At 34.2% G+C, this 13,310-nt stretch overlaps 1 protein-coding gene across 1 annotated transcript; it reads left to right on the top strand.

Moving 5' to 3' along the window:
* Positions 1–1,065: 1,065 nt before the first annotated feature.
* Positions 1,066–12,598, top strand: LOC139970268 (uncharacterized). Its single transcript, XM_071975939.1, has 6 exons — positions 1,066–1,307; positions 2,292–2,566; positions 3,099–3,152; positions 7,255–7,359; positions 7,689–7,817; positions 9,095–12,598. Exons 2-6 carry the CDS (start codon positions 2,339–2,341, stop codon positions 9,263–9,265), a joined length of 687 nt encoding a protein of 228 aa, XP_071832040.1. The 5' UTR covers positions 1,066–1,307; positions 2,292–2,338; the 3' UTR covers positions 9,266–12,598.
* Positions 12,599–13,310: the final 712 nt, after the last annotated feature.

The following is a 13,310-nucleotide window of genomic DNA, read 5'->3' on the forward strand; positions in this document are numbered from 1 at the left end:
GGACTTTATATTAGAAAAATGGTGGTGAGATTGCGAAAGCTAAACGTTTGGAGTTTTTCATTTGAAAGTACAATTGAACTTAGATTCCTGAGTGGATAAATGGCTTCTTTATTATAAATGAATACAACGATGTCATCACTAAAGCGGCTGTTGTCACTAGATTGCATGACCAAAACTTATATGCAGAAACTTCCAAACAACTTCCTTTCAACCTTCGACGCCAACTTAATATGTATATGTATTGGATGTATTTTATATCCTCCTGCAAGCAGGAACTCGCGAAGATGCCTCATTAGCTTATCAAAGCCGCAATTAAGCTGACCGAAATCAGTCTCTTACATTCATATTTAACGTCAATGATTATATGTTTCAATTGTCAACAACTCTGTAACTGGACGACAAACAGTAATCTTGGAATGACTCGAACCGGGGACCTTATGATTGAAAGGCACAAGCGTTAACCACTGAGCTAACACTCCTATGTTAGCGTAAATATGCTCATTGATATTCGTGTTAATAGCACTGTTTTGAAAAGCTGAATATTTTATGTGAACAATTAAACAGGCTCCCCAGTGTAATTGCAAAACAAATATTCCTTGAGGTATGTTAATACACTGCTAATATTTCGTTCTATAAAATCACGAGGAAATTTTGGTTGTTGGTTTTTATATCTTTGATCCCTGATTATTCAAATGAAACATTATCAATATGAAGCTGTCCCGGTCCCCTTCCCGGTCCCGTCCCCGTAACCGTCCCGGTCCCCGTCCCCGTCCCTGTCCTAGTCGGGGAGGGTCATGGCGAAGGCCTGGGCTCACCCCCAAATCTCCGCCATCATGTGACCTTAAGCTTCTTTTCTTTTCTTTTTCTGTTGCCATTCCGTACTATACTAACAAATAAATTTCCTGTTTGAAGTAATAGGTACCAACTTTATAATACTATACCAACCAGTAAAATTGCAGCAAATTGAGTAATGTTCTATAAATAGACATTACATGGGAGAATGTGGAATATCAACTTTTGTATTTTACTAAATAAAGTACATAGACTGAGAAACTTTACTTGAATGAACACTGGTTAAATGAAGTTTAGGGTTAAATGAAGTTTAAATGAAGGTATACAAAGATACGCACGGGATTCATTGTGCTATTGACGTCACGGTTAAAATGGCTTTGTACATTGCGTTTCGACGTTCAATGATCTATAGTTGTTATTTAGCAAACCAAGTACTACATAACGGGTAGTTCTCAGTATAGTGTACTCAGAGATATTTCGTTCAATCTCCAGGTTTATTTTTCCTGTCTTCATAGGTAATTATCATGTCGCTTTCTACTTTCTCCCTTCGTTTAACTATGCTAGGATTTTAACAATTTACGTGTGATGTAAAGTATAATGGTAAGTGATTATTTGAGCTGTCATAACTTGTGAGCATACGGGTTTTCATCGGAGTTGTTCTGTGTGTTTGTGAGTAGGCCTGCGTACGAGGTCATTATTGATAAGATATTGTACGTTGCACAAGAAAGCATATAAACTTGTTGTAAAGCTTCCAAAATATATGTCCTACACCGTTTGCCCAAAGCGATTGCATTCGCTTTGACCAATTAAGAGCGTTGTGAGTAGAAGATTATTCTCCATTGGCAAGTAACAATATTTTAATTTAGTTCCTCACTCCGACAAGAAAACGCAATTAAATTTGGTGTGTATTGTGTTGTTGGATGGATCCGGTTTTGCTATAACAGAACTATAGTCTAACATTATAGTAAAGTATAGTCACTGTAATTGATGAGAGACTCTGAAAATGAAATAAAACCATGACAATGTTAGGAGGGAGGACGTCTTTACTGATATAATTTATTTAATGCTGGTATATTCAATTTGTGTAGTATTTTGAGAGATGGCGTCACAACATACAATTCCATGTATAGATATTCGCATTGACACGTGATCTCTCACTGGTAAAGCTTCCACTGTTAATGTTATATGCAGAATCCATGCTTCCTTAAATTTCATGCATCACCAAGAATTACCGTGAATCATCGATAAAGAAGTTTATATGAACTTCTAGTACTTGAATTGTCATTGAAGCGAGTGATTATGAAGAGTTGAATAGTTCATACCAAAGAAAGGTTTTGTGTAATAGTATCCAAACATAAATTTTACATCACATGGTTTATGACTGTATGTTTCTCAGGGCAAACATTAACCAATTTCATAATTGATCCTAACTTTTGAAAGAGAACACGGTATAATATTGGGTGATATAATAAAACTGTTGTCATGATTACCTTTAATAGATAAACACTTTACCAATAAATACGCCGAGCACAAACCTTTACTCGAGATGGCTCAACCTCAACCACAATTTCAGCAACTTTCACCATCGGGCCAGAATCAACAGCAGTATCATAACTCATCACTGAAAGGATCGACAGGACGAGTCATTACCGGATGTGCCATTATTGTGATGGGGGTTTTCGAAATAATCTGGGCCATTGTTCTCTTAGCGGTACCACTGGATTTTTTCGTTTGTAATATGAACAATATTGGTTGGGGAATCTGGGGTGGCGTGGTAAGTCTTGCTTGGAACTAAGTGATGTTTTTCTAATTATTTAGTGGTTCATCATCATATTTGAGATCCACGACCTTCTTTCAAAGAAGAGCTAAGGAACGTCTGGTTAATTCTTATGAGCATCAGAGAGAGGGAGGAGAGGGAGAAACCGTTTAACCTTCCAGTAAAATGGGTTTTTTTTTACAGAAGTTGAAAAAGAATGCAAAACGGTCGTTACTGCATCAACTAGTTGCGTTTGTACTGTAACGTCTCCTGCAATGGTTTTCTGATCATTTGTAGTCAAAACAGCAGTAATTATCTTAAAGCATTATTACCATGACAGATGTTAAATACCTCAATAAAATATCATTGCAACTTCACATGTAAACATATACCTATAGCATATAAAGTTTAAACTGTAACCATGAGACCGTTTGGTATGATCTCGTTTTAAGCTAAATGAACAACTACGAATATACTTGACTACAAATAATCAGAAAGCTATGACATTTACAAATCCATGTGGTTAAACGTGTGTTTTCTCTTTTTATAGTTTGCGATTGTCACAGGATGTTTTGGAATAGCAAGCATACGACACAAGTCCATGGTAAGCTCCCACCTGCAATTATTATTATTGTTGTAATTATTATTATTGTTGTAATTATTATTATTGTTGTAATTATTATTATTGTTGTAATTATTATTATTATTATTATTATTATTATTATTATTATCATTGTTATTATCATTATTATTAATATTATTATTATTATTATTATTATTATTATTATTATTATTATTATTATTATTATTATTATTATTATTATTATTATTATTATTATTATTATTATTATTATTATAATCATTAATAATATTAATTATTATTAATGATCACAAATGAATAATATTTATATTATTATTATCATTAATATTATAATTTAATTATTATTAGTATTATTTTTAATATTATCATTATTTTATTATTATTATAATTATTATTATATTATTATGATTTTTTTTTTCCATGTTTAATTTGCATCCATCTCTTCTGCACAATATATTAAGTTGAAAAGAAAGAAAAAAATCGTTTCATGACACCAAAAAGGACATTTCTTTTATCAATAATGCAAAGAATCTCTTAGCAGTTTAATTTCTTTGTGCTTTTTGTTATTGATAAGGATATACATTTCAACACTCAAGAAAAATGAAAGCTTATGCTTGAAAATATCATAACTTGGAACGCTTTTGTTAATTCTGCAAAGGTAAATAAAATATTTGGCATAAAATATTGATTTTTTTTCTCATAATCATAACCAAAACACACGTGTTCGTACTCAACTTCAACTTTTGAATTAAAGATTCCAAGATATATTTTGTCCAAATATCTCCAACTGCGCTACAGCGCCAGTAAAGATGGTCTAAAGTTTCAGTAGACTCGCCACAAAAACTGCAACTTGGGGCGTCAATAATGTTAATTTTACTTAGAAAACTATTTGTAGCAATGATAAAATGGATAAACTTGTACTGAAAGCTTCTTAACTTAGTATCTCTAATCTTGCTACAAGAAACAAAAATTTCACTCCAGTTTAAAGTGGTGCCTTTAAAATCATTGTCCCATTTTAAACAACCGCGTGGTTGCTCAATACAACGGCTGTTAAATTTATTATAAGCATATTGACAAATCTTAGTAGTACCATATAATTGCGCTAACATAATCTGCTGACTACATGGTTGCTTCGGCAGCTGTAATGAATATCTGGATGGTACCCACGTACGTGGAATAGAATGTATAATCCCATTCAGCTTTGTAAAGGGGAAGCTTGGACAATTAAATTTAGCAATAAAAGCAGTATACGATAGAGACATGCCAGACATGTCATAAAAATCCCGGACATAAATCACATTTGAATTAAAACACTTCCTGCACCAAACTACTTCATTATTAATCTTGATAAAACTGTTGTTCCAGATAATCTGATCACCGTAATTCGCCACCGGGGTTTCAAAGGTGAGATCGCTCCAAGCACAACAGCAGTTGCGAAGAAACTCGTGTTTACCCTTCTTAAAAATATCATTTCGCTTGAAATTACAGCTAAAAAGAAAATCTTCACCAACGTTTTTCAAAAAATAGTCGAAAAGGACTTTCCAATAGCCAAAATTATGATCTGTATTATTATTATGATCATTATTATTATTATAATTATTTTTATTTATTTATTTTTTTCTTATTTTTCCCCCTCTATTTATTCATCGTTCATCAATGCAAACATAAATTTTCTATAGTTTTGTAACAACTTCTTCATATTGTTTTGTAGTATATATATTACATGGAACACCACTTGTCGAGTACATGTGCTAGTTGGGAGACTGATGAGGCTATCAGAACTTCATTGAATAGAATTATGTTGTCATTTTCAATATTATTCTAACGCAAGCAGCCCCTCTCCAACTTTTCGGGATACTATCAATTAAACCCCAGTATAGGGTGAAAGGAAAACGAATAATATGGAATTTGCGCTAGAAACAATCAAACAGGAGAGGTCTTCCGTCATTATCAAAAAAATCCCAACATAATATACATTTTTTCAAGAGTAAATTCTTATATATATTAATATCATTGTTAATACGTATGTGGGGATTGTTCCAGATTATTTGATTTCCAAAATTACTATTCGGGTTCATAAAAGAAATTTCACAGGTGAAAGGATTTGAAATATTAATGATGTCATTCTTTGAGCAATTAGAGTACAATAAAAGTTCTTTTACGTAAGATCTTAAGTTGATGTCGAAAAAGTTCTCCACAACCCACGTAGGTCGCTATTGTACCGCTTAATCCAGGTGCATTTAAGACTTTATAAAACTAGAAATATGAGTTACCTTTAGCCCTCCCTCACCGACAGAATTAATCATGACTGAGCGTTTCACTTTATCAGGATTTCCCGCTCATATAAAATCAAAAATTATACTTTCTATCTCCTCAGTAAAGTGGGAAGGTGGATTTGGAACAAACCTGAAAGAGAAAAACAAGCTGCGACAAAGCAAATGTTTTAACAACAACATTACGACCGATCGGGGTCAAATCCCTACACTTCCAAACACTTAAACACTTTTTAAGACGAGAAAGCTTAGGAACATAATTCAAACGGAAGAGATCATTTCCATTGCCAGTAAAGAAAATGCCTAATAACTTTACGGGCCCAAGAGTGAATCTGATGTTAAATTTCTGAATAAAGGTCGGACAATGGGAGGCAAGCGGACCAAGCGGGAAACGACTTGATTTGGTTAAGTTAATTGTCAATCCGGAAGCTAGTCTCAGTTGATTAAGAATGTTCAATTCCTCCTTTAAAGAGCTTCTTCTCTGATCGAGAAAAAGAGTTGTGTCATCAGCTGTATTGCATGATCCTGACTTGCTTATTATTACTTTTGATCCATCTAATATAGTGTTTATTTTGAATTTTAAATGCACAAACTTCTACTGCAAGAATCCCTGCCTTACTCCTCTCTCAAGCGAAAAAAGGCCAGTGGAAAAACCGTTGTTACATACACAAGCAGTAGTAGTTTTGTAAAAAACATTCACCCACTTTTTAAAGCTGGTACCAAAATATCCTTAAACTTTGATATATTTACAACTTCTCCTGTTTAAAGAAATATATTGAACGGAATAAACACTAGGTTCCGTGAAAACGAAAGTAGATATTCGATAAATCTGCACTTTTGCTATTCATTCAATGGGGAAAAAAGCTTCACAGCTTAAATGAAATCCTAAATGATCATCTCAGAAATGATTAGTATCGTCTTATGACATAGAAAATAGGACAATCGTTTATCCTATTCTGCTTTCTGCTGATACATTTCGGAGTGAGTTAATTGTGACAGATCAACAATACAACGCTGTTTATATGTGACAGCGGAAAACTATATTACATGATGATCTTTTAGTTTCAGCGAATTTGACCAAAAATGAAATATTGTTATCATAAGGAAGAATCTTCTTCCAACTCACAAATATATCCCGATATACAGATCTAATTATAAATATGTTAGCCTCTGCTTGGTTCGTCTTGTAGATTATATCAGAAAGCTACTTGTTCGGAAGTAAGGGTTTTTGTGAAGTAAACTGTTGTAACAATTTCATTAAAGATACTATGACACATGAATAATATAAGCATTATCCAGTTTTACACAACTGGAGATGTGACCCTATACCAAGAATTCGCAAGGGAAAGGTCTAGTCCATATGGAAGCTGAGTATAATAACTCTGCAGATCGGAATTATTTTTTTCAGTACTACCTTTTGTCGAGGTAGATATAACTAGGTACCACAAGTTGCAATCTCGTAACGTGTGGGAACTTCGAAAATTGATATCTCATATTCGTTTATTTGAGATCGAGGAACATAACGGTTCAATGTACTGTCGTGTTACATTAACTCTACGTTGTTGCCTACATTGTTGTTCTTACGATTCACATACGGATCACACCAAATTACAACAACAAAAAACAGTTAGTAGCCCAACCTTCCCTGTAAACCTAGTCACTTACATAATGATACATGTGCATCAAAATTTTCAAGTTTACGTCTAAAAATAATCCAATTTTGTTCTGCGTAGAAAAACTTCTCTAATTGGGAATTGGCTCAACGGCATGGCCTCATGGTTACCCCGATTTAAAAAAAAAATCCTTCTTGCAAAATGTTCTTATTATTGCAGGTCTTTGTTTACATGATTCTGGCCATCTTTGCGTCAGTCATTGGTGGTGGCGGCCTCATCAATTCAGCAACTGCGGCAAGGTGCGTAGGTTCATTGAAGTACGACGTAAGTATTACCATCGTTTAGATGTGGTGTATGTGAATCAAAATTCGTATCCCATAGCGTTAAGCAATAGTTTGTTGCAACTGTTACTAAGACCTGTCATTAACAGCAAACCACATTTTCTCTACGTGACCTCATTTATTATTAACGGAATACTACGGTTTTCATTGTTAATTGTTTGCAAAAAGGCCGTTTTAGTTAAAGAACAGACGTTAAATCACCGCTAAGTTAATTTTTCAAATTTAACTATTGAAAGAAATTCACTTGGTAAAAAAAAAAAAAAATCTCTACTCTTCTTTGTTGTTGCTTGTATACAAATCATTTTCCCACAGAACACCCATTTGGCGTTTAACATCTTATTGGCTGTAACCTTTGCCATCCAGACACTAGCTGCCATCATCGGCACAAGCTTCACCGTTGTTGCAGTTTGTCCTGAAAGTAACAATCAGCGTCAGCAAATGGTAAGTGTGGTCACTGTTTCCTTAGATTTATTTACAATGTTGTCCTAACGTATACATTGCTAAGAACGTTATCGTGATAATTTGACAAACCTTTATTTCCCTGATATCTTAAGAAAAATTTCTATCAAAGTAGAATAACGTTGTGAATTGCAGACGTATTAGTAAGACGTCTGCTAGGGACGTAGCCAGGGGAACAGTGGGAAATATCGCCCCTCCCTTTCAGTACCCTGAAAAATAAAGTTTAACTGAAAACAGGGAATATCATTAAAGCCCTCTTTTCAGGTTGAAGTAAGCTAAGCGACCCTTCTCAATCTTTCCCTGAAATTTCGTGTGCTAGTTAAACAATACTATTATTATTTATTTCTTGCAACGTGGGAGGCATTTTGAGCAAAACTTTTCTTTGTAAATGATGGCGCTACGTTAGGTGTAATAATGCTCCTTTTGTGACAAGTGCCCTTTTCAAATTCTACTCCACCATTTCAAATGTTTGTCTACGTCCCAGCGTCTCACCAACGTGAATGTCTTCAAGAGTAACATATATTTATTTAGTTTAGCTACAAATATATATTACTGTTATAATTGATGGTGGTATAACAATTGTCATTATTGTATTAAGTCTTACAGATCTACATGATTGCAACACTTATGCACTGAATGTGGACAAACTGCCTTCTTTATGTAAATGACGACGATAACACAAGTGAATGTATATATAATTTGTAAACGTCGCTTAAAACTACCCACATTTTAAAAATAAAAGTCGATATACTCAAGTAATTATAGTGGTCGAATATATCTGTTACTTGTAACAATCTAATTCTTTAATCGGTTTTTATCTAGACATAAAATGTCAACTTAGGAAATTCATTCTGGGATATATTCGTTATTTCGTAACTACTAATTAACCGATTGCAATGGATACCCAATACCTGCTTAAGTTTTAAACTGAACACCACATAGCTTGGATAGCAATTGCTATCATGTTTTAAGGTGCAATAAATATGTCATTATTTTTTTTTAAGGTCCAGTTTATATACTATTTGCACTAAAACAACGAAGTTCCAAATATATTTATATAATATAGTTATCAATCTGCAATAGACATGATGTTAGAATTCCTTCACAAGTACGCGAAACGTCTTTAGTACATGATTTAATACTATAGTAATATAGTGATACAATATGATATGACATAATATGATTAATGATATGATATGATGTTCATGTATAAGTTTACTCCGTCTGATATCTGATACCCATCAATTCTAAATTTCTAGATTACATACCAACCCACCCAGGTGCCATATCAGCCACTCAATTCCCAGGCCCCGTACCCTGCAGTGATCACAACCGATGGTCAGGAAACACCATATACTTCAAACATCCAAGGTGTACCACCATCTTACAACTATGAAGCGAACAATCAACAGGTCGTTTATGCGAATTAAGACAACATATTTTGGCATCTTTTCGCTTATACTCTGCGATAATTCCTAATGCGAAAGTTTCAGTAAAAGAGTTTAATCGATTTATTCTGTTTACCGTCTTGGTTGCTGGTTGCTAACATTTGTATTCGTCATCGACGTTGCGCAACAAAGTTCCATGTCTTTCAACAACTGTCAATTTCGAACAATAGAAGTATATCGTTGTTATAATGAACTTACATATAAATAAATAAACGATTCATAATTCTTATTGAACTGGTTTGATTCATTCTTTGCAATTATTGTTCATGATAATGGTAAAACAAAACATAACTAGTTGGACAGGAGGAACTTTGTTAGATCAACGTTTCATAATTTCATTCGCTGGTTCGTGGTATCAAATGTTATTTTTTTTAAAGAAGATTTTTTACAACACTTATACATTGCTTGCTTAGAAATTATCTTATGTTAAAATGTGATTGGCTGTATGGAGCGATTTGCTAATTAATATTATTTGAAATGATGTGCTTTATTCAACGAACATGTTCATAACATCCCACTATATTATTCTTTGCTAAGTTCGGACGTTAGTTTGCTATGAGGTACTGTGACGCTTAAAGCGCAAGAACTGATAGTTTGAGCAGAATGATCGTGTTTTATCATATGAAGGTTTGGAACTATTCATATTGCCGATACGAGTTCTTGAAGCATGATATGAGGTGACAATATAGAACAGTTTTCATTGGCAAACTGTCTCAAATGGCAGATATTCCACCCGAAGTTTCTGCTCAAGTTTGATCATCTTTTGGCTTGCCATAGGCAAAATGATTCGTGAGTCATTGTAATAACAACGCCCGACAGAGTTGAAATGCGACAATAAAGAAGCAGCGTCATCCATAATAGTATAGAAAGAAAAACACAAAAGTTAAATACCTTATGTGGAAGTTTATTGTTGCTGACGAAACAAATAAACCGCCAGTCTCAGTACTTGCATTGTCTAATACAAAGCCATTGCTAACCTATATATTCGAGTAATGTTATGCTCGAAAGATTCCACGCTGCAATCATTTCAGCTAGATGTGTTTATATATTCTCATATCGTGTATTTGTATAACACATACATATACTAACTGAATTGAAATTACGTATACGATGTTTATTTATCTTTTGAACACGCTAGATATCTTAACTGCAAGAGATTGCTTATACAATATTCACGTGTCATTGATGGATGAATAAAATGGTCATTTAAGTTCGAATGAATTGATTAGATTATCTCCTCAACTGAGACAAGACTCTTATTGTTAATGCATTGGTTTGTAAAGAAAGATCTAGCCATTCCTTAAAGGGATCCTCTGGAGTGACATGTACATTACATTAACAAGTACTTAACATCATTAAAAACACAATTTTTTGATACGTTGTATGTAGAAATTCCAAAGATATGTCCGGTTGCAAGATAGAACAAGATAGTAACTGCTGCCAATACAGCACTGTCTTGGTATGTGATATAGCCTTACCAAATACTGTTCATTGAATATCGTGATGATTGATTACTAGTCATTTTACTCAATTCACGGCTACATATAACTGATGTGTGTTTGTAAAAAAAAATTCTCTTCCTCTCAACCCATACAGTACATTTACTATGTTTCGGAAAAGCTTAAATTTCGTAGTGATACATGTTTTATTTTAATATTATTACACTTTGACCAGGATTTACTAGTTAAGTATGGCAGTTATATCCCTTTTCAATCGCATGATATTGTGTTGGCATATTAATGGTTGTACTTTACTTGTCACGACTTCATAATATATCCCAGGTAGAGAGTAAATGGTGTCTAGAATATTTTATTACAAACTGCCCGAATTAGCCCGAAATCGGTAATCTAGTAGTCATGCATGTGTTAAATTGTGACTTAATATGTAAGGAAATTGTTTTAATGTAAACTAATATGAAAGTAAGTTGTGTACAAATTACTTCGATAATTAAGTGAATAAATGACGTTGAATATATGACTTAAATGATTATAAAAATACAATGCTACGGGTAGTCACGGTAGTCGGTCAAGAAAACTCGTCGGTCGAAACCGATATACCCCCGGCAAACAAATGTTGTTTTTACACCTTTAAAGAAAAGTTTGTGTTGTTGTTTAGAGCGGTAATATACATTACGCAATATTTAAGATCACTTAAACATTGCATCGGTGAACCTGGAATCCCGAAACGAATGCGAAAATAACACTTATTGTATGATAGTTTATGTATTTTTGCATCTTCTATCATTCGCACCTCTCTACAGTAACAATTACCAATCAATCCGAAACTGTATAATCACTTACCTAACCAACAATCGACTGCAGCCGTCCCTTTCTATCGATATTCGGAAAATGTTCATCCCGAAATCTCCAATTGACACTATAATTGATAAACTGCCCTGGTAATACTTGTTTAAATCTGGCATGGGATGACTACGTTGCATCCGGCGAAGTTCCATATAACTTGAGCAGTCACTAACATCAGACTTTAATGTAACAATTTGAAACGTAGACGTCTTCTGATTGTGGACATGTTTAGTAAGAGAAAATTTGTATGTCTTCCTAACCAGCATTTGTATTCATGTGTGGAAAGAGATTCAAGTGTCGCCGCATTGGTAACGTTGGTCATTTGAAAAACGATCGACTGTGATTCTAACCTGACAGGATTATAAAACTGTTGTCATCATATCAACGTATTATATAATGCTCTCATTTGTTTATCTTCAGTAATAGTTTATAGAACTGCCAACTTTTTGAAAAGGCTATCTACGTAACGTTTTTTTTTTTTGTATTTTGTGGACGATGTAGACGATTGTAATGAAAAGAAATAAATCACTAATAAGACCACAATTCAGTATGATTTGTTATCTTTGATGTTGTTTTCTTGCTTGACCACGGATTTTTGGATAACTTTGTGAATTATGCAATAAACGCCCTACACGTGTCTTCAAGGTCACCACTGGGTGGAGGACTTTATATCAGAATAATGGTGGTGCGATTGCGAAAGCTACTTTTGGAGTTTTTCATTTGAAAGTACAATTGAACTTAGATTCCTGAGTGGATAAATGGCTTCTTTATTATAAATGAGTACAAGTATGTCATCACTATAATGCGGCTGTTGTCACTAGATTGCATGACCAAAACTAATATGCAGAAACTTCCAAACATCTTCATTACCAATTGAAACTAAATAAGTCATATAGATAATCCTGTCAACATTCGACGCCAACTTAACATGTATATGTATTGTATGTATTTCAGATCCTCCTGCGAGCGGGTTCTCGCGAAGAAAACTCATTGGCTTATCAAAGCCGCAAGCTGACCGAAGTCAATCTCTTACATTCATATTTAACGTGTATGATTATGAATTTTCAATTGTCCACAACTCTGTAACTGGACGACATACATTAATCTTGGAGTGACTCGAACCGGGGACCTTATGATTGAAAGGCACCGGCGTTAACCACTGAGCTAACACCCCTATGTTAGCGTAAATATGCTCTTAGTATTTGTGTTAATAGCACTGTTATAGTTAACTGTTTTGAAAGCTGAATACTTTGGGATGAATTAAACAGGCTCCCCAGTGTAAATGCAAAACAAGATATTCCTTGAGGTATGTTAATACAATGCTTAACTTTCGTTCCATGAAATCACGAGGAAATTGTTGGTCTTTTTGATATCTTTGATCCCTGATTATTCAAATGAAACATTATCAATATGAAGCTGTCCCTGTCCCCTTCCCCGTCCCCGTTACCGTCCCGGTCCCCGTCCCCGTCCCTGTCCCCGTCGGGGAGGGTCATGGCGAAGGTCGGGGCTCACACTCAATCTCCGCCATCATGTGACCTTAAGCTTCTTTTCATTTTTTTCTGTTGCCATTCCGTACTATACTAACAAATAAATTTCCTGTTTGAAGTCATAGGTACCGCCTTTATAATACGATACCAACCAGTAAAATTACAGCAAATTGAGTAATGTTCTATAAATAGACATTACAGGGGAGAATGTGGAATATCAACTTTTGTATTTCACTT

Source organism: Apostichopus japonicus, chromosome 7 (assembly GCF_037975245.1).
Source record: "Apostichopus japonicus isolate 1M-3 chromosome 7, ASM3797524v1, whole genome shotgun sequence".
Lineage (NCBI taxonomy): Eukaryota > Metazoa > Echinodermata > Holothuroidea > Aspidochirotida > Stichopodidae > Apostichopus > Apostichopus japonicus.